This window comes from Furipterus horrens, unplaced genomic scaffold (assembly GCF_987537825.1).
Source record: "Furipterus horrens unplaced genomic scaffold, mFurHor1.1.pri manual_scaffold_8, whole genome shotgun sequence".
NCBI lineage: Eukaryota > Metazoa > Chordata > Mammalia > Chiroptera > Furipteridae > Furipterus > Furipterus horrens.
Genome location: NW_028327178.1, coordinates 46,726,412 through 46,749,694, shown reverse-complemented (window position 1 = coordinate 46,749,694; position 23,283 = coordinate 46,726,412). Strand labels below are relative to the sequence as shown.

The 23,283-nt window shown below is 36.2% G+C and overlaps 1 protein-coding gene across 10 annotated transcripts in view; it reads left to right on the top strand.

Annotated features, from left to right (window-relative positions):
* The window catches only part of EPB41L3 (erythrocyte membrane protein band 4.1 like 3), a 235,344-nt gene that overhangs the window by 157,512 nt on the left and 54,549 nt on the right, over positions 1–23,283 (top strand). For all 10 annotated transcript variants that reach the window (XM_090285789.1, XM_090285790.1, XM_090285782.1 and 7 more), the window contains exons 4-5: positions 17,586–17,690; positions 18,909–18,951. In XM_090285789.1, the coding sequence (XP_090141915.1) occupies positions 17,586–17,690; positions 18,909–18,951 (148 nt within the window). The remainder of the gene's footprint in view (positions 1–17,585; positions 17,691–18,908; positions 18,952–23,283) is intronic.

Sequence of the window (23,283 nt, the reverse complement as noted above, 5' to 3'; positions counted from 1 at the left end):
AAGTAGCAATCTACTTTGGAAGAGAGGTCAGGCTGGTGACTTTGTGGGAACCATTATCTTTTATACTAATTCAAATATGGGAGTGAATGAGATTGTGCAGATAGTCAATGAATGAGTAAGAAGAAAAGAACACTAATAGTAGAGCTCTGGGGGATACTAGCATTTAAAGTTGGGAGTGGGGAATGCTTTGCCATACTCCCCCACCCCACCCTCAGGTGCTTCTATGCACTAACACCTGACCCTTTATGCCAATACCCCCAGCCTAAGAACTGGGTTTGCCTGACCCCATGGAGAAATTACAGTAGCAATTATAGTTGAGTAAGTCTCCTTCAAACAATTCAAAGAGAGAGTCTACACAGAAAAACATTCCCAGCATAATTTTCTAAATGCCATTAAGGCATTGCACTATGAGGTGTAGGAAACAGGGATCCGGAGATTGTGTAAGGGACCATCCATTGAGAAATAATTAAGGGTTGGCATTAATTGTAATTGATTCTTGTGCTCCCATTTGTTGCCAATTCTCCTTTGATTTTCTTAGTCAGGATTTCTGCTATCTTTTTCTCAATTAGAATTTCAGTTACACATAGTGGTAAGAACCATAACATTACATTTCATTTTTTTAATTCATTGAGATAACATTGATTAATAACACCAATAAATTTCAGGTGTACAAGATTATAATGCGACATCTGTATACTCTATTGCATGCTGACCACCGAAAGTCTAGTTTCCTTCCATCACCAGGTATTTGACTCCCTTTACCTAGTTCTCTCCCCGCCCCACCCCAACCCCCCTGTAACCACCATACTATTGTCCATGTCTATGAGTTTGCTTTTGTTTTGTTCGGTTGTTATATTTTTGTTTTATATCTCACATATGAGTAAAATAATATGATTTTTTTGCCCTTTCTCATCTAACTTATTTCACTTAGCATAATATCCATCCATGTCATTGCAAATGGCAGTATTTCACCTTTTTTTGGCTGAATAATATTCCATTATATATATGTACCAACATCTTCTCCAGTCATCTGTCAATGGACACTTGAGTTGTTTCCATATCTCGGCTATTGTAAATAATGCTGCAGTGAAAATAGAGGTACCTGTACCTTTCAAATGTGTTTTCATGTTCTTTGGATAAATACCTAGAAGGATTGCTGGATCATATAGTAGTCTTATTCCTAATTTTTGAGAAACCTCCATATTGTTTTCCATAGTAGCTGCACCAGTTAAGGAATGACCAGTCCTGATTTTTTTGAACAACTTAAAAAGACTATTAGGAGTAGTTGTACATTAGCATACTGTATAATCGTGATTTTTAAGGTACCATAATTATACTCTAAACAGTGAAGAAGCAGTGTTATTTTGAAAAATTTTTAAAGATTTTTTATCTCAAGGTAGAAAAAATAAACCCCTTAGGCATGGTCTTCGGCAGTTTCCCAGTTTGGCACTGTGGTGACACCCGCTCTTCCTTCAGGTAACACCCCACGCCCACTCCTGGCCTCCCCTTCCTTCTGGTTCAGGGCAGAAGGGAATCTGCTGCCAACCGCCTGACTCAGTTCTTTCTCTACAAAAGAGAAGCAAAGGATTCTTTTCCTCTTACCAGCTTTTTATTTGCTTCTTCTAGAGGAGGTCATGGATTTCCAGTTGTAGGAGCTTTTTGTTGGAACACACACCATTTTGATCAATAACATTAACTTCTTATACCTTGTTGTTATTTCTCTTGTTAGACAACTATTAAGGATATTTTAGTTCTAGATAAATGGAATTTAGGTCTTCCTATTGCTTATCCTGCCAACACTGCCCTATTTTGTTAGTTGCTTAGTGACTGTTTCCTGCAATGAAGGTCCAGGATATCTCTACACATGGCAAATTAAAGTAGCCTGATGAGATACTAATTCATAAAATGCTTGCATCAGTGGAGGTTTCTTTTTGTCAACAAACCAAACATCTTTGCTGTGTGGGGGATATATTTGTTCAGTGTGACAGACAGCTGTGTTTAACTGGTATGTACATTTGGAGTCATTTTCTAATAATAGTGAAAGAAAATCCTATCCCTATTTGCACTTAGGAATGCATCTCATTTTCCCCACTGCTGCTTATGGGAATGAGTGATGGTGTGCAGATGTACAGCCACACAAGGAAGTGGTTCTTGTGATGGTGTTTGGAAAACTAGAAGGAATAAAGAGACTTGTTATTTCTTATGGAATGCCATGGTGACAGCAAATAAAGTCACTATAAAGAGCCACCACATTCTTTAGGGAAATGCCATTTGAGCCTGTAAAGCCCATGAATGGTTTTAAATGGTTACCCCAAGTGAAGTGCTTCAGTTATGTCTCAGTTATTCCTTTAGACAAAAATTCTATCCAGAATGTCTGGACTTGCAGAGCATTTTATAGTACAACAATCAATAATTCCTCATCATAAGAAACCTCCCGCCATCAAAATTATAAATATAATTTGTTTCAAAAATACGTTTTATTTTATTTGGGGGCTTCTATTATTTTTCCCCAACCATGTTCTAACAGGGAATGAAGGTGTTTTACATAAATACATTTAATATAATGAGAAGAAAATAAATAAGTAGAAAGCAGGACCAAGGAAAGCAAAGTAGGAAGCCAGCATGAACGCAGGACACAAAACTGGGTTCTGAGTGCTGTAACAGGCACCAAGGAGGAAACCTTGATTCACAGCGTCTGCACAGTAAAAACTACCCAGCTGTTCAAAAGAAGTGTGTTTAATCCAGGTTTAGTCATGTGAGGAAAAACACTCTACTGCAGCTCTCTGCTAGCTCATTCCAGGATCAGATCATGAAAAGCCATCAGGAAAGTCTCAAAGATTGTGATTTCTCTAAGTCAAACTTTCAGTAAACATTAAGTAATGATTTGTCAGTTTGAGATTGTGTTCCTCATTAAGTTTTCTAGAAGTGCAGCTTTCTATGTTGTCATTTTAGTGGGAAATGATAGTGACTTCTGAGGAAAGAAGAGGGCTTGACGAGAACATGTTCACAGAGACATCATCCCCCACCTTCCACAAGGACATGGGCCATGCAAGTGCCTGAGGGTAATGTTAAGATGCACCTCAGACATTTGGATCTAGGCCATTGAAGAGACCCCAACACAGTACTACAAAGAGTATGACTTATGATTTCAGCTCAGAAAATCTTTAAAGCATGAGCAATATAATTTATTCTGTACTCTTCAGGATAACCTCAAAGCAAAATATATGCCTAGATATGTAAATGAGTTCATTTCCTCTTTAGGATTATTAACTTAAGCCCATTAAATGTTGTGACTGCTACAGAAATACTGATTTCAGTTTTAGAAAGGCTTTTATGTAGCAGGACCAGTCACACACTTCATAGTTAATTCTCCAGTCTGCTATCCACATGTTCATCTTTCTATTCTCTGGTCATTAGGGAAGAGGGAATAGTTTTCCTGCTATCCAAGAGTTTTAAATAAAATTTAAAAAGAGAATCCAGGTGACATTGATTAAAAGACAGACCTACTAAGCAGGTGGTGGGAAGATGCAGGTCTGGTGATACCTTGGAGATCAGGCTGCTCTGATGCAGTTGAGCCAAGGGAGGTCCTTAAAAACCATGACACACGCTTATGTGTGTCTGTTTCAAGGTGAACGGTTTTTCCAGTGTGTATCAAATGAAAATAATGGGGTACAGCCATGGGTCAACACCACTTGACCCTTGAGGAAAACCTGAGAAATTTTCCGGCAAGTTAATCTGCAACATTAGAGGTAGAATGTTAAAAACTAATCGGTGTTTTATTTGTGAAAGTATTGTTTTCTTGCAAAAATTGGGGTAGGGGAGTCTCAACACTCTAGATCTGGCCAGAGAAGATTATACCCATGTGTTTGAAAAATGTAAATAAACTTATCATGAACACATTTCAAAGATCAGGGCAGTTTCTGAAGTTTTGAAACAGGAAATCAATCTCAGATGCATTTATTTAGCTTGATTTTCTTTCCTGTTTAAAAATAATAATATTCTACTCCGTGCTGGGAATCTAATCATGAGTTTAAACTGCTTACCTGAGAGGCTAACGTTTGCATTACTCAAATCTTAATACCAACCAATATAAAATTGCCAGGAGTTGTAAAAACATTCTCTGTGATTTAACCCAGTTCTGGATGGGCAGGTGGACCATTCCAGGTGTGAAGATCGTGGGTGCAGGAGGGTGTGAAGAAGGCAGGGGCATTTTGGTGGCTGAGGCTAAAGAGGAGGCAGGCAGGTACTCCCAGGCCATGAAGAGATCTTATCACATGCACACTGGCTATCTGTGTCCCAAGTGGCTCTCACTACTAAATCTGATAGCCACATACTTGCCCTCCCATGGACTTATCCTCCCTGAGAACTTTCTTTTAACCTAACAACAGAAGTTAAAATAAACTTGATGGAATTTCAAGGGTGACTGTCTTGGAATGTCACATCCTACCAGGCATCCCAAATCTAGGCATTTTGCTCTCTGCCCCCCCTTCCCCCAAGTCCATGCTAAGCCAGGTAAGAGCAGGTAGGACTGGTTTATAGGATCAACATTGAAAGAAAAGGATCAACATCACCTGAGTCCCTGCACGAACACAAATGTTGGGAAGTCGCCTCAGTCCTGAGTCTCCCAGTTCAACCCTGAGCACAGGCAAGCTCCAGGAATACTACTGACTCTCTTATTAGCACAAGAAAAAAAACAGAATAATCTGAATAAGTGTGTAATGTTTTACTCTTTGCTTGAATAGAATGTTTTAAGTTTTCTTGTAAATAAAAGAATGTTATAGTTGTTTATTAGTTCAGAGAGTTGTACCTACTTTAAAAGCAATTTGGTTTCTTGATTCAATTTGCCTCATCGTTTCAATTTTATGTAATTGTTATTTGCTACCATTTATGAATGTTATTTGTGCTTTAAATTTTTTCTTTTTATCTACAAAACTTAAAGAAATAGCCATTGTCCACTCAGTTAAATGAGCTCTTGGGAGTGCTGCAGGGAGGCTGACTTTGCATTGCTCCACATTCTTTTAACTCTGCTGACTTGAGGAGAACAGGGCTGTTCTGTCTGGTTCTGGAATTAGGACCAGGCCTCCCTTCTTAGCAGGCTTGGGCAGCCCCCTCCCCACGCTCACTCACAGGAGGGAGACTGGCAGGCAGAGGATTAGTGCTGCCTTCTCAGGATTGTGAGCTCAGGCAGTATTAACTCAGGATGCTCTGATAAAGTAGTGTCAGAAAACAATACCAGCCTTGATGCGTAGATCCAGCTGTAGCCCAGAGTGGTACAGATGGGCTATTAAATGCATCAGAAAAAGTTGAAGAAAATGTATATAGAATCAAAATATTTAATAATTAAATAGGCTTTTCCCCTATCTACTATTCCAATCAGAATGATGATAGGCTTAAATGAGGACAAGACTGATCTAAGTATCATTTGAGGTGTGATCACCTGTCCTATTTTTTACCAAATATTTATTTATATTTTATTATATATCTTTTATAGATTATAATATTATTTTAATTTAAAAGCTTATATTTAACTGGTAAATGATATACAGTTGACTCTTGAACAGCATTGTTTTAAACTGCACATATCCATTTATCTGAGGGTTTTTTTTTTAAACTGTAAATGTATTTTCTGTTCCTTATGGTTTTCTTAATACCTTTTCTTTTCTCTAGCTTCCTTTATTGTAATAATACAGTATGCAATACATATAACATACAAAATATGTAGTTATCAATGTTCTATGTTATTGGTAAGGTTTCAAATCAACAGTAGGCTATTAGTAGTAGTTAAGTTTTGGGGTGTCAAAAGTTACACATGAATTATCAAGTGCATGCATCAGTGGGAGGAGGGTGTACCCTCTAACCCTCATGTTCAAGAGTCAACTGTAATTACATTTTTATATTATGTGAGTAATTTATATAATAACCCTGATATCCTTTCTTGTACTGCTCACTCACAGCCTTGCCCTATTAAGAGGATAAAAGATTAGTGGAAAGGACACAGTTTCACTTTGTACATATTTTTTAAAGCAGTGACAATATTATTCTTATATTGTTTTGATCATCAGTGACATAGATTTGAAAAGTGACAGTGCTAAAAATCTATTTCTATTAAATTGAATTATTAGAAGTCCTGTTTTTGCCCTGGCTGGGTGGCTCAGTTGGTTGGAACATCTGCCCTGTACATCAAAAGGCTGCAGGTTTGAATCCTGGTCAGGGCACATACCTAGGTTGTGAGTTCCAGCCCCGGTTGGGGCATGTGAGGGAGGAAGCTGATCAATGTTTCTCTGTCATGTAGACGTTTCTCTGCCATGTAGACGTTTCTCTCCCTCTCCCTCTTCTTCCTTTCCTCTCTCTAAAATCAGTAAACATATCTTTGGGTGAGGATTTTAAAAAAAGGTCATATTTTTGTTATCAATATTTGCAATGCCTACAGCTCTTAATTTGAACAAATGAATTGTAAATCACAATTTAGGTTTTTGTTTGATTTTTTTTTTTTTTTTTTTTTTTTTTTTTTGAGAATTGTCTTAGGAAAGATATTAAGTACTTCCTCTCACAGGAAAAAGTTTCTCAGTTTTACGTCATTGAGAATTAGGTGTTATGTTTATTTTCCAAGATGGAAGTGTAAGTTTGTCTCTCTTTCAAACGTTCCTCTCTGTTTGGCTTCCTTTTCAGCATTCATTTTGCACACATTGGCTTAGTGACCTGAATCCTTAGCAGATTAACAGCAGGAAATGTTGTCTGACAGTTGCTGCCAATGTCTCATATGTGTGATGTGAAACTCTTTGTAAAAACTCAGCCCAATGTTTTTGCTGGCCAAGAAGAAGCATGCTTTACTGGGAAGCTATTATCTACCACATGCATGTCTATGAGCACAAAAGTCTGATCTTGAATAGAGGCTGAAATTGCTACAACAAATGAAGGCAGAAACAGATTGTGGCTGAAAGAAAAGGCCTCTTTTTAAAAAAGTTGGAGGGCTTACTGTGCAGAAAGTTGCCCTTGTCACGTATGTACTAAAATTATTTGTGCACTGAATCTCAGTCTAAATGTAGGTTGACTCTGTTGCATTTGAACAATGAATCCTTGTATTGGCAGTGGTGCATGCAATGTATGTGAAAATATGTAACTATTTCACATTTTGGCCTAGTATGTACCAAAACGTGCCAATAAACCCAATGCATATTAAAAACCATTTTATGTGTGTTTGTAAAAGATAATTGAATATACACTGTTTTCTGATAATACTCTTCAACAGTTTTCTCATTTTAGTGACTTTTGTTTTCCACAAGAGAAGTGAGATGATTTGTCTCTACAGAGAAAAAAGCTTTCAGTTTTATGTCAGTTTCTGTACCAGATTTCAACATTATAAACCATAAATGTATTTGCCTCCTTATCAAGAGGGCCTACTAATAATCACTGGCACTTATTGGTTATTGCTTCCCACGATCTAGGCAATGTGCTTTCCTGTGTTTTATCTTATTTACTGTAACAATCCTATGATTTAGTACTAATATTATTTCCATTTTATAATGAAGACAGAGAAGCTGATGAAGATTCAATAACTTATACAACCTCACAGAGCCAGCTAGTTGCAGAACCAGGACCCAGCCTCGGGGCTTCTGGTAAACCTCATGTAGAATAGAATGGTGTGAGAACAAACTTACAATAGGTAGGGAAATGTATTTTAAAGATGTTTAAATAATGCTAGATAAATTATAATCTGTAGACAGTTTAGCCATGGAAATCACTGTTTTGGTTATAAACTTATCAAAACCAGGAAATAGTTCCATATTCCTATTTTAACAGGATATTTCAGATCATCATTGCTGAAACTGATCAAGAATGTTGTCAATATTTGCACAAAGATAAAAAAGGGAAAAAAAGAAATAAAAAGAACCAAAAAAAAAAAAAAAAAAGAAAGAAACCAATGTGGCAGAATAATTATTGATCTACTTACTAATGTTTGAAAGAAGTAACCATCATGGTTTTCTGAAAAACTGATTCCTCTTGAATTTAAGGAAAGGGCTGGCAATATATGTAACATATAGAAAGAAGAAATTTGATTTCTGCCTCTCATGTTAGCCCTCTACAGATATGCTGCATGGATCACATTTGGGATTAGGCTGGAAGATCCCATTAAATCCTGCCCCTATGGGCATGGATTCTGGAAGTAGTGGTGTGGACCTTCTACTATGCTTATTAAACTTGGCATTGAAAGTACACTTCAGCCAGAAAGTACAGAAAGGAAGTAAATGCATGTGGGGCAGCTGGTGCTGTATGTTGCTTCTTAGACCTTCCTAGACTTAGACCTCTCTAACGGGTTTATGCACTGTTGTAACAGACCTGGCACCATCGTCTCGTGTTCCTGCGTTGACCACAGCCTGTTAGGATATTCTACGTGTGGATTTAAAAAAAAAAAAAAAATTACTCTCCACTTAAATTTCACAGAAGACAGTGTTAGGAGGTTTTTCTATCAAGAATATGACCAAGAAAAAGGAAAACCCAGGAAAAAGATGACTTATACAGAATCTGGGTGTCCAATTTGGGAAGTTCTGGCCTAGTTTGCTGAGCTCTTCAGAGCTTCAAAACTCCACATAAGTTGTGCTGCAGTCATTTAGAAATAAAGAGAATTCCAGTTGACCTTTAGAAGTGAGGAAAATGGAAAAACATTCGGTATGGAAAATGCAGTTAGGGGAGGAAGCACAAAAAAAACTGATGACCTTTTACTTCAAGATTCATCCAAGATGATGTAAAGAGAAATTTTTCATATTCATGCTGGTAGCACTTACAGCTCATGTTGAATGCCTGCTGTATTTAAGACACTGCAACAGAGGCATTAAAAAGGGCAAACAGTTTCCTGGCCTCAGGGAGCAGAAATGCAAGGTCATGAAATATAGAAATACAAGGGGAAATACCATTATTAAAAGAAAATCAGTGGTCTATTTGAGGCAGATAGGAGTTAGAATAAGGACACTCCCTCAAATTACGAAGCAGCTAAAGGGTAGTATCAGTTTTCCTGGAAGTTCTCTTTATCATCTATATTTCCTTGTGTTAACATGAGTGGTTGAGCCTAAGCAGTATAACAAGAGGCTTTTTAGCTCTTTCATTTTTTAGGGTGATAGTTGAAAGAAATGCACACATACATTCTGAGTAGCCTTAAGGATACACACACATCCTGATGCGGGTTTGGTCCTGTGCCCCTCCCCTCCTAAGAAGTAGGGATGGCTGATAAGCTCCTGTTCTCAGGCCTTTGAAAGAGGCTTGCTCTGCCTCATTTTCTTCACAGTTGTGCAGCTCTGGATAGGTAAGAACTGTAACCCGTCTTTCTAAGGCTACATTATTATACTTGACTTTACAAATTTTTCTAATTTCAGCAGTTAGCCTTTGCTGGAGGAGAGTTTCACCAGGCTGATTCAGAGCACTGTGAGACTGAAGAAAACACAAATTCTATGGATGTCTCGTGCCGAGACTTGGTACTACCTGTGCTTCCTGCTTTTGCACATGTTGTCTGAAACACTGATTAAGAAATGATTTCTAGGGACCTGAGGCAATGCTCACCTTGGAGTACTCACTGCCAGGTGTAGCTGTGTCCAGGTCAGCTGTAACCCTGAGGGCACCTTGCCCTTCCCTGGGCTCACTGCCCTGTGTTTGCTCCTCCCAATCATGTCTGTAACCTGCTAGGGAAGTTGTTAATGCTTCTTTCCGTACAAAGGAGAGAATCAAGATATTAATTAATCTACCAGGATCATTCTTTAGTCCTGTAGCAGGTTGCTGAGTAGTCTTTATTTTAGCTCCATAAATGGAAAATGTCCTCCTTAAAAACATAAAACTTACACTTAAAAACATTTCTATTTCATATACAGTGCAGGGCAAAAGTAGGTTTACAGTTTTCATATGGAAAGTAATACAGTAATTAATAAATAATAATACAAAAATAAACTTTTACGTACTCACAACTGTAAATCTACTTTTTCCCCACCCTATATTTGATTCATAGCTTTAAATACAAGTTCATTGTGTGGTGCATGTGTTTGTGTGGTTTTTACAGTTTGGTGGTTTATCATTTCTCATCTGTATCATTGTAATTCAGCATTTGGCGGGTATCATGTTGAAGAGAATATCTTAAGATTTTAAGTGTGTGTATGTGTGTGTGTGTAAATAAATTTTATAGTGCAGCTGTGAGTGTATTTGTCCAAGAGGCCTAAAAGAAATGGGTTTGGGCCTAAATTAAATCTGAAAAAGTTACACATTTTCTCAAAAAAAATGCTTTAGGCTCTTTATAGTTAAGAATTTGTAAGTTATAGATATAATTTACAGCTTATAGCCAAACATGCATGACAGGTCATCTGAAGATCTTAAAAACATGCAGATGCCCTGAGCCTGACTTACCCTGACTTATCTGACTGGCGGTGGGTTCCTGGGCACTGGCATTTTTTGAATGCTCCCAGGGTCCACAGTTGAAAAGCAATATTTTTAAAATATTACTTTTATGACATTGGTTATGATATGCTAGCAAGAAAAAATTATGTAAAGTTTCATCAAGTTACCTTTTTAATCTCTTAATGGTATTTGACCAAAATGAATCCCCATAAATGATTAATTACAGGAGGCATGGTGCCACTTGGGATGTCTTTATAGCCAGTGGGGATATAAGGTGAGTGTGCAGAGAGACAGCTGTGATATAAGACAGAATATAGAAAGTGCCCTCTTGGTGCTATAAAGTGCTGTAATGTCCAACATAGAGAGCAATCACATTTGGCTGGGAAGATAGGAAATGCTTTATAGAAGTAGCACTGGAGAAGCTTTGTGATGGACGAAAGAGACTTGACAGGCAATGGCAAGGCAGAGCATTGGGGCACATTTAGAGCATCGGTATAGTAATGCCTGTAATGGATTGAAACACATCAAATCTGTTTCAGTCCATGAATTCATAGTGATAGTACAAGACAAAAAATCTAATTGATGAGTTTTGGATGGTGCCAGAGAGCCAACTCATTATCTTGAAATTGGATAAAGGGAAAGGATTATGCACTGATCCTGAATTTCATCATCTAATTGTGTCACTGGATAAACGGTTCTGACCAAGAGAAGTATCTCTTTAAAGACACACACTCCAACTAATAAATAGAGGAGGAATAATTAGGAGTAGAATATTCTCATTTTGTAACCGCAGATTAATGAATCTGGGCAGTGATCATCAGTGATTGCCGATATCACGAAAAAGGGAAGGTTCGCTTTATGCCTGCTGATGAAATTGCTTGGCATCACTTATGGAAATCAGTCAAATCAGAATCTGATCAAGCATCTAGATTTAACTACCATTTACAGGAAACATAGAAGACAGAAGAATGAGTTAAATTACACCGTGGCTTGGTTTCTTGGACAAATTAATTTCAAGGGGGAAAATCAAGGTAAATGAGGAATTTGCAGATAGAAACTACAGTAAAGAGATATGTCAGCCAATGCAGTGTCTGGACTTATCCAACAAACTGAAAAAAGAAAAAACAATGGGGAAATTAAAATACTGGCTAGATGTTTGATGATATTAAGGACTTAATTGCAAATTTTGTTTAGATGTGATAAAGGTATTGATATTACTTTTTTTAAAAAAATTGAGTTACATACTAAGACACATAGAGATAATATTATTTGCTGAGATGCTTCAGAATAAAAGGCATTTGTTGAAACTGGGTGATGAGTATTCAGGGTTTTATTATACCGCTCTGTTTTTGAATGTTTGAAATTCCCCGTATTAAAGCATGTTAAAACTAAGTTTTTAAAAATTGCTCTTCTTAGTGGACAAGTAAAATAAAAATTTTAACACAAACTTTCCAAATGATGCTGGTTAATGAGCCATATATGGAGAACCAGTGTTTTACAGAAATTATTGTAAACATCTTAAGTGGCCTTTGACTTGCAGGAAGTTTCATTAATGCTGTAGAAAAGCTTATTTCATCCCCTATATTTGAGTGATGATGCTGGATATACCCTGGTGAATTTAGTGTCTACAGAAAGCCTCTGAACCTTAGCTAATGCATCATTTCAATTGTTTCTAATTTGGATTACCTTGTTGGGCAGGGTAGCTCATCAGGAATCACTTTGATCTGTTACCCTTCTTATGTTCATTACCAGATCATTTTGGCTTAGTTTGTAGGCATTTTAGACTTGAGGTTCCAGTTGTGTGTGTACCTGAAATGGAGAAGGATGGCAGCCTGTCTTTTGAGTTTTGTATGTGTTGTGACTAACGTTTTTTAATATTCTAAAATGTTTATTCTTAATAAAATTATTTTTATTTTTATTATTGACACTATTATAGATGTTCCCATTTTTTCCTCTTTGCCACTCCACCCAGCTCCTGTGCCCCTGTCCCTATGACCATCACCACACTGCTGTGTGTGTCTGTGGGTTATGCACATAACGTTCTTTGACTAATCCCGTCCCCGTCTTTCATTTCATTTACTCCCTCCCTCCCCTCTCACCTCTGACAGCTGTCAGTCTGTTCTGTGATTCTATGCCTTTGTTTCTATTTTGTTCATCAATTAATTCTGTTCATTAGATTACACATATAAGTGAGATCACATGGTATTTGTTTTTCTCTGGCTGGCTGATTTCACTTAATAAAAATTTTAACTAAAGTCAAGTCATTTGGAGTTTAGCTTTATTAACCTTTTAAAGTATTTAATTAATTTATTAACAATTTAAAATAAGACATTTTGAGCAATTTTAGTTTTACAGAAAAATTGAGCAGAAAGTATAGAAAGTTCTCATATAATCCCTCTCACTCTCCTTCCATCTTCTCTCATTTCCTATTTTTAAGAAATGTGCTACATTTGTTATAATTGATGAAACAATATTGACACATATTATTAACTAAAGTCCATAGTTTACATTAGGGTTGACTCTTTCTGTGATACATTCTATGTGGGTTTTGACAAGTGTATAATGACATGTATCTACTATAATAGTATCATACTAAGTAGTTTTACTGCCCTAAAACTTCTTTGTGCTCCACCTAGTCCTCCCTCTCCCACCTAATCCTGGCAACCACTGACCTTTTTATTGTCTCCATAGTTTTGCCAAAATGTCATAGAGTTGGAATCATAGTTTATAGCCTTTCCATATTGCTTCTTTCACTTGATAATATGCATTTGAAGTTCCTCCATGTTTTTTCATGGCTTGATAGCTCATTTCATTTTAGTGCTGGGTAATATTCCATTGTCTGGATTATGACACAGTTTATTTAGCCATTTACCTAATGAAGGGCATCTTAATTTGTGTCCATGTTTTGACAATGTTGAATAAAGCTGCTATAAGCATTTATGTGCAGGGTTTTTTGTGTACATAAATTTTCAACTCCTTTGTGTAAATATCAAGGAACATGATGGCTATCTCATATTGTAAGAGTGTATTTTCTTTTCTAAGAAACTGGTAGACTGTCTTTCAAAGTTGCTCCAGCATTTTGCATTTTCACCAGCAAAGAGTAAGAGTTACTGTTGCTCCACATCTTTGTTAATATTTCGTGTGGTCTGTATTTTGAATTTTAGCCGTTCTAATAGAGTGTAATGGTACCTTGTCTAAATTTGCCATTTTTCTAATAACATATGATGTTGAACATCTTTTCACATGCTTGTTTGACATCTTTGGTGAGATGTCTATTCAGATCTTTAGCCTGTTTTTTAATTTGGCTGTTTTCTTACTGTTGAATTCTAAGGGTTCTTTGTATATTTTGGATACCAGTCCTTTATCTAACAGACATGTGTTGAAAATATTTTTTTGTTGGGGAACCCCAACCCTCAGAGATCCCCTGGTGTCGCAGATGAGTGAAGACTTCCCAGGCAGCTTGTGCTCAGGGATAGAAGGCCGGCAAATGTCTGAGAGACAAATGTCTGGATTGCATTCCTCCAAGGTCTTTTATTGAGTGCAGTAAGCTTAAGGGCATATAGCATGCATGTAAAGCTCATCAACCAATGTTAAACAGTGTGGATTACAGAAAACAGATATTATTCAGGGATAACAACTGAAGGAATGCTGAGATCTCCCTCAGGTCAGGGTGTGTTGGACACAAAGACTTCAGATGGCCATAAAATAGGAGGGTGAGTTCATTTTGAATTAAAGTTAAAACCTGTGCTGCTGGTACGATAAAGCGATCAAGTGAGGTAAAAGAACAGGGCAAGCTTCAAACGACATAAAGCCTTTTCTCATGGCCCGATTCCCACCGGTGCCCACTGGCTCCAGCATCGAGGCACATATGCACCCAGCTTTCCCGGTTTTCCAGTCACGTCCTACAGGCTTTGTTTCCTTCGCCTGACCTGCGTGGGGCTCCAAGTCTCGATACTTTCCTGGGCTTATCTGTGGCTTATCTTTTTATTATCTTAAAGTTTTTCTCTTTTGCCACCCAACAATTTCATAAGTCAACTTGGAAAATTTTTCAATTAAAATAAAGAGCCAATTAAAATATTTTAAAATGAAAGTTGTTTATATTGCTTAGGAGTTTGCCATTCTGAGGATATATAAGATCTTTCAGATTGTTGGGCTGCAATATTCCCATTTACTGTATCAGAAACAGAAATGCAATTTTTCAGTGGAATAAAGAAGGCACAAAGAGGGCAGTCCACTCTAGAGAAGCAAAAGCGACCCTTCGGGTTTGGGTGTTAATAGTGAATACAGTTACATGAACTGCAAATGCAATCAGAGACACGACTTAACAAGTCGTAAAAAGCAGCAAACAGTACTAAAAACTCTTAGTCTTCTCTAGTTAGGTAAATTATTCATTGATTTAGAGTACCTCTATCAATTTTTTAAAATCTCACTTTTTTACTCATTATGGCTATATAGAAACATACCAAATGGCAGTAAGGGTCCTAGATTTTATCACTTAATGAATATCATGGTTTTGGGAACCAAATATTTAACATAAATTCTCTAAAAGTTCCAGTCTGATTGTTGAGCTTTAGTCACATGTTAGATGTTATCACCTAAAGATACACACATCTATCAACAAGCAGAAATTATTTGAATAATGTGCTAGAAAAGAAATTGTCTGAGTCAACAGAGTCAGGAATTTGGGGGAGTAGGAAGTGATTGCAGAGGGGATCTAGTCCAGGGCTGGAAAATGGTCCCAACTCCCTGCCCTCTATTTATTGGCTGCATCTGGACTCCAAATGTTCGCTGTGAGCAAAGGGGGCCGACTTACAGCCTCTAGGCTATGATTGCCTTGCTCCCTAGCCTTACATCCTCACTGAGGGATGAGAAAACAAATGCCCAAATAACTTAAAAGGCTTTTCTAATATCATCCAGCTAGCTTCTGGTTGCAGTGATGACCTTTAGCAGGTAGGACATTCATTGTTTACGTATAACTCTGTATAGATTCTAGACAACTGATCTTGGTTCTTGGGTGGGGGGTGGGGGGTGGGGATTTCCATTGTGAAGAATGGACCACTAAAAGATTGTCTTAAAGAACTGTTTATAGTGTTTAATATTTTCAGTAAGTAAAAAATCTTTTCTAGTCAAAAAATAGCTATGAGTCATTCATAGAAATCAAATTGTGAGAAGCCAGAAAACTAAGAACCACTTGGTATCATGGTCTGTGCTTGATTTAATCCACGTCACCTGTTAGACAAAAGGAAAAACACAGCAGCCAGAAGACAGCTAATTAAAACAACGCTCAAGGCAGCCAGTGACATATTCAGAAAAAATTTCTCTATTGAGGGGCTGGCTGTAGTCTGCTGGGTCTGAGGATACAGGAGAAATGTTTACTTATTTGTATTTTGTTTGTTTTTACTCATTGAGGGAGTACTGGTACTTGACCAGACACTGGTATTTATTCATGTGGTGTGTGTGTGTGTATGAATATTGTGGTCTAGCTGAAGCAAATTAGGTAGTAAGCAGGTAATTGATATCTAAGGAAAGAGCTTATTGACACCACAAGATGTTGTATGTGCGCCCTGACAGCAAAAACGCCTATGGTCTACATCCCATGTCCTGCCATGTGTCAGTTACTTGGACTATAACAGCTGACGCTTGTGGAATGTTTGATATGTGCCATTACTGGACCAAATTTGACTACTTTGTTTTATTTTCATGTCAGTCATTCCAAAGAAGTCAGTAGTATCATACACATTTCACGGAAGGAAAAACAGAGAAGTTGCAAGGGGCATACTGGACATTCAGACCCATAGTTACCTGCTAAAGCTCATGGCCTTTACATAAAACTGCCTCTCTCATCTCACTTCTCTGAACCTGTGTTCTTAATCTGGTAACTGGAGATAAGACCAAAAGAAGCACCAGAAGGGCCAATTTTTGTGAAAACTTTATAAATTGTTGAGCATTATTCAGAAATGTGTTATTATCTATAAAGATGTAAACCACTGAGCAGCATTTTTGTTGTCACACCATTTATTTCTATCCATTGAGCGTGTTACTAGGTAGTTTTGCGAACGTATTTTCATACATTATTAAATGTTTTTAAAATACATCATTGTTTATATAGTTAGCTACAATTCAAACTTTACTTTCCTGTCATGTATTTATCCTCTTTCCTAAATAATCATGATTGAGGAGACTAAGTAATTAATTTCCAATATAATTACAGTTATGTAGTAATACACACCACTTACAGGTTTTCTGAATACTTATTATTTTGGCATGTATGTACACTGTTTATCAGTTTTCATTGTTTATACATTAAATCTTAACACAGATATACTTAATATATTAGATATGAAATGTGGTACTACACACAAAAAAGGTAGTTTAATTGTTGCCAGTTAATCCATTTTAGAATCGAAGGCCATGTTGAAAGACTTTTGAAAGATTAGATGAAAATATGATAACTGTGTATTACAGTAAATTAAACTAATGGATTTTCCCCCCAGATGACTATCTTTTTCCTTCCTCTAAATGACTGCTTAATAGCCAAAAATATAGCACATATATTTATGTCTTATATTAAAAATGATAACAAAAATCTTTAAACTTAATTAACATTTTGTTATTTTTAATAGGAAGGATTTTCTCTAAAGGCAATTAAGGGAAAGTTAAATACTGTAAATACAAAACAAGATTGTGACAAAAACTAAAAATGAAACTGATAAAGTTAGTTTAATGGGCTTTTAGAAGATGAGTCATAGCTAGAGTTTTAAGTAAAGATTGGTAGAGAAAGTTTTAAGGAGAAGTCTAAGATAAGGAACAGGGTTTATTCTTCTCAGACCCAGAATCTGATCATATGGGAATTGAATTTGGGCGTGTTGAAACATGGCTTTTGTTGATCCTTTAATACTTTCGTTTACTGTCAGGATTTTTATATTTCATAAGATATTTGAGGCTTCCAAGCATCACATCATTTCTTAGCTACTTCTTTTTATAGTCATCCACAGGTTACTTACTCAGTGACACTAGTGATTTTTTTGTTTATGTTTGTAAGGGCAGTGTTTTGTAGTTAAAAAGGAGATGGCAAAGTGTGATCACATTTGGTCATCAGCTACTCGATAGTTACAGTAAGCGATATTTTAAATTTTACCTATTTTTGTTTGCGGCAATTAAGAGAACTTTGTTTAATGTGTTGACCTCTTTTAATGTTTTCTTTTCCACAGAAACGCTCCAGAGGCCAAGTGCTATTTGATAAAGTATGTGAACATCTGAACTTGCTAGAAAAAGACTACTTTGGGCTTACATATCGAGATGCCGAAAACCAGAAGGTAAGTAATTAAAAGCAGTACAAAACATTAGGTCTTGAGCTGCTCTTTATTGCCAGGAATCAAACTTGAATTGCATTGGTAAATAGTTTCTCCACCTCTGCTCATTCTCCCACATTTACTACTTTGAGCCCCTAAATGTTGTTAATCACCTTATTTCTTTATAAAGGAAGTTATTAACAACTTCCTTTACTCTCAAATATTATGGAAACAGTAAATCAGTGATTCTCCATGCTTCAGTTATTTATGGTTTCAATAAAATGTATATATGGGGCTTTTTAGTGATGATATATTTCAATGGCTATGAGCCAGTGAAAATCAAATACATTAATACTTTATATAGAAAACATGTTCAAGACTGCTATCCTATCTTAATTCATCTTATTATATTTTCATGTTCTTGCCAAATCAGAATATGAGATGAGTTGTTGGCTGACCTGACACTTGTCTCATATAGTTAGTAGATATTTATTGTTTTATCTAATACCTCCATAGACTCCAGACTCCTAAGTTTGAATAATGCAGTCTCTTCAGAGCTTTACCTCATTAAACCCTACAACTACCTGAAAAATAAGGAAGGAGAAATTGTTTCCATTGTATTGGTGCTGGAAGCTGAGTCACAGAAATTTTGTTCATAGATATAACATTTTTGGTGTTGTGCAATGTATTATATTTAATATCTGCTGAATTCTCTGTACAATGTCTAACTTCATTAGTAAACATCTGACTGTTCTGATGAAGAAAGTCATAAATTTCAAACAAGCCTTCGTTTGTCAGGAAAGTTTTCTGTGTGGGTTCCTGAGAATTTGTAATAAAAAAAAGTCACTGTGTGGGACTGAATGTCTAGAACAGCATTACGTCAAATTACATGTATCCTTAGTTTATTCTAGTAACCTGTTTGAACATAGAATCCACCTTTTTCTGTTTGTTTGTTTTTTAATCTACTCTGTTTCTCTGCTAGCTTGAATCCCTGAAGGCATTAATTGTAAAAGACAGGTTTGTTAGAATGAATTGTGGACACCACAGTTTTTCATTAGACCAATGCCTGGACTCACGACCTGGCAAAGGGGTACCAGATGTGGGGGGAAGATCTAGGCTGTCAGGCCTTCCAGCACGCACTCACTCTCAAACATGCTGATTGTGTGTTTCTACCTACCTGGTCAATCTTAACTCATTTTTACTCTTCTATGATTCAAATTCAAGCTATCATTTCCTTTTCAGAATTGGTTGGACCCTGCTAAGGAAATTAAAAAACAGATTCGAAGTAAGTTCTTTTGGATTATTATATGTGAAAATGTGAAGATTTCCAGAGAGTGGGGTTGTTTGATGTGAATATAGTGTTTTGAAAAACAGAATAAACTCTCAAATTTTATCTTTGGCAGGTTAGTCTAGCTTAGATCCCTTTCTTAATGATCACATCTCAGGAATAAAAGGACTTTTGACCTGTTCTTTTGTCTGTATACAGATGTGAAATGTGATTTAATCAAGCACTGCTCCAAATGGTAATTAATCATTTAAAAGTTCCAAACTTAAATATTAATGTTATATTAAGCCCAGCTGCCACAAAAGTATAAAAGGCAAGCTAAAAGTAATAGTCATTCAATAGTTTAGAAATGGAATAAGTCAGACTAAAATTTACTGTCTGGTGACAGCCTCTTTTCTTGGTCCCTAAAGGCAAGTTAAGAAATGCATATTACCTAGTAAATAAAACAATTTCACAAGCAACTCACAAAATTGAAATACAAGTAGCTAATAAGTATTAGACAGGTGCTAAATCTTACTAACAGTTAAATTCAAATTAAAATGAGGCATATTTCACCTATTCAGAGTAGCAGAGATTTTTAAAGTTTAATAATACCCTGCACTGGCAATTATGTACACAATTAGTAGAAATACAAATGGTACAACCCTTTAGAAGAAGGTATTTTTTCAGTAGTTATTAAAATTTAAAATGTGTGTACTCTTTTAACCCTTAATTTTAAGAGAAGAAAATGGGCATGTATAAAAGTGCATTATAATACCATTTGTAATAGTAGAAAACTAGAAGCAACTTAAATATCCATTTATGAAGAAATAATTAAATCACTCATGGAATAACCGTGCCTTGAAATACTAAGCCACTATTAAATAGAATGAAGTAGAATAAATATGTCTTAGCTTTCAGTAATGAGGCATTAGTGAGATGAATCATATTTGTTTTTAAAAAGTTATACATATATGTTGGGTTGTCCAAAAAGTTTGTCTTTATCTGTACAATGACTCTAGTGGTGCTTTGTTGTCTTTAACTTCATTCAAAACAATTTTGTTAGATTGTATTGTGAGAGCTGTCGTATCAGCCTGCATTTAAAAAAACTTAACAAAATTGGTGACTTTTTGTCCAGCCATTTTAATATTGAAGATGGAAGAAGATAAGCGACATTTTGGCGTATTATGTTTTATTATTTTAAGAAAGGTAAAAACACAACTGAAATGCAAAAAAGATTTTTGCAGTGTATAGAGAAGGTGTTGTGGCTAATTGAATGTGTCAAGTGGTTTTTGATATTTCCTGGTACTATTCATATCAGCCAAATAATTCTTTGCTGTGGGGTTGTCTTATACATTGGAAGATGTTTAGCAGCACCCCTGGCCTCTACCCACTAGAAGCCAATAGCGGGAGATAGCTGACATATTCAAAATATCCGGATCAATAAAGTTATTGGTAAAAAGGAAAAATGTGTCTTATTTTATGGAAAAAACTAAACAGACTTTTTGGCCAACCCAGTGTGGAAAATTATGGAAGTGCACAAAAGACATTAATAGTAAATACCTCCAGAAGTGGCACTGCAGCGTTGGGGCTGAGAAAGAAGAATTCTTTCTTTTTAAATTTTTTTATCCTGTTATTTCTTTTTTTTAACCTCCTTGCTTTTACCATTAACATGGATCTTTATAATTTTAACTAACTAGTTAATGTTCAAAAGCAATTTATTTTTTCAATACAATCTAGATTAATTTTCCTGAACAGCTAATTTTAGTTGAATAAATTTAAAACCAGTTCATTAATAAGAATATCAACAGCTTACTAGTAAGAGAAATTTCTAGTGCCTTTGAATGTATTGAAATGTTAAAAATAGGCCAACTATTAATAAGTAATTGGTAGTGAGTAATTTGAAATGGTTTAATACTAGGTAATATTACAAAAAAATGAAAAAGTTACTGTACTTGTAGATATTGGAGAGTCTACTGATTATTTATTACAACTATAACATCTTTACCACATTTTTGAGAACTTTGATGAATTCACTAACCAGAACTTGATAATAAGTAGTTTGACAGAAATGAGTGGAGATTGAAACCAGGGATAGCTACAGTTAGGATAAGTTGGTGAAAACACTTTTTGCTCCAGAGAGCCATAATAAAAAAATTAAGATAATGGCTGTATTCTAAGGCTCTTTCTGTGGAGTTCTTAAAAGGAGATTACTGAATATACTTACTAACATTTTTGTGTGTCTAAAGTCCTCTGTATTCATCTAACTTATGAAATGCTGTTTTGTACTTTGGTGATTTATAATTATAAAGCATATTGAAAATATATTAAATGTTTCACAATAAGTATTAATACTGTTACAAGAAAGGCTGTATAAAGAGTCAATTTTATTTTGTTTTTAGAACTTTTTCCCTTAACTTTTCATTTATCCTGTCTCTTCTTTGTAAGGGGAAAGCTAAAGGGACAGTCAAAACATGAGAGTTAAAGGATATTTTTATCATGCAGATCAGGCAATGTTTGCAACTGCAACATGAAGAAAACTGAGTGACATTGGCATTTTTAAAAACATTCCTTATTGTTTCAATACAGTAAAATGACCTCTTCTGCAAAATTTACATTCACCCAAGACAGAGAAGTTTTTATTAGACTATTATAATTATTGTCTCACCACCTCCTCCTCCTAAATATAAGTGATAAAAGGATATCTTCATTCTTTTTATGCTATAGGTCCACAGTGTGTCTCTAGAATGAGATCTTCAGGAGAATGGCAATCAAGCTGGTAAAGATTTTTAAGTTACAAATTTATGAGAAATAGGAAATTCTGAAATTGAAGAGTTCTTATGAAAAAATTCTAATTCCGGGTATCCTTTATTCATACCTGATCTCAAAATTTTTAAATATACTGGATTTTGTGATATAATTATGATATAATAATTTCATGATATAAAGTAAATAATATATAGTAATTTTATGCTATAAATGCAGTATATTTAGACATTTTAAGATTTGGCAGGCAAAGAAACTAAAATTTAATTTTTTTCATAAGGATTAACTCTTCAGTTTTACTGTTTTCTATTTATCATAAATTTGTGATTTAAAATCCTATATCAGCATCATAGGAGTGTCATTTTAATGCATTCAAGCTGTTCCATTTCCTGTTACTAACCAGGGTCATCCTCTCAGCAGACACAGGGTATAAGCCGTTCCTTGCATAACCATATCCTCCCAGTTGATCTGCTTCTGCCAGATTCTTTAAGGGGATATAGATCTGCCTCTGTCATTAATTTCAAGTTGTATTAAGTCATTTAACTAGAATTTTTTCTTGATTGGAGTATATATGTTAGTAATCTTAAACTTTTCCACTGTTTCAAACTAATGTCCTATAAAACCTGGTAGTTATTTCGGTTATGCCCTTAGGAGAGTGGATTCCTTAGAATTAGTGATTTTCAAAGTGTGGTCCCCAGACCCAACTGTATTAAAACCACAATGGGGTTTATTAAATAAACAAGATCTCTGGAATAAAGTTTCTGGGTGGAGCCTAGAAATTGACATTTTTCGTAAGCTCCTCAGATGCTTCTGAGGCCCACTATAGTCTGAAACCCACTTTCCTGGAATGGGGGTTTTTATGTTGCAATATCTTTCCTTACACATTTGTTACTTTTTAATTACCAACTTAGAGTGTTTATGTTACCGAGCAAAAGGGGGGTATAAGACCCAGCAATTAGTGTTGAGAAAAACAGGTCTTTATTTACAATATTGCAACCTGGCGGTGGGGGCAGGGGCGTGGTGGCTGTGAGCACTTCAGCTCAGAGCCCTGTTCTCTCACAAGACCCGGCATTTCCCTTGCTCCCCAACAGGCTATAAACCAAACCCAAGCCCAGTACTTCCCCATTCCATATCTGTCAGCTCTCTCCTTCAGGATTTCGGGTACAATGTCATGAGCCTCCATATAATAGTCCAGGAAAGCGTGTGCCATGTTGCACTGGATCATGGTGAAGTCCTGGAAAGGCACAGCCCTTAGAGTGTCCTCTCTACATGTCCTGAGTGCCAAGAGTCCACATAGAGTCCAGGTCTGCAAAGCAGAGTCCTTGGTGGCTTCCAAGTCAGCTGGAGCTGGCACGATCAAAGCAGCAGCGTGCCTGCTTCCTTACTAGCCTAGGCCGCATGGCCCTCTCCCATAGCGAACCAGCTCTCCTACAGAACTAGCTGCTTAATTGCTACATCATGGTTCTCTTCCTACACACCAGACCTCATGGTGGGCTGGTGTGGTGCCTCTGCAGTCTTTTCAAACTGCGTGGCCCAGCATGACAAATGGCTGTCGCCTTTCGTTCTGCCTGGCTCCTTTCTTTTTTT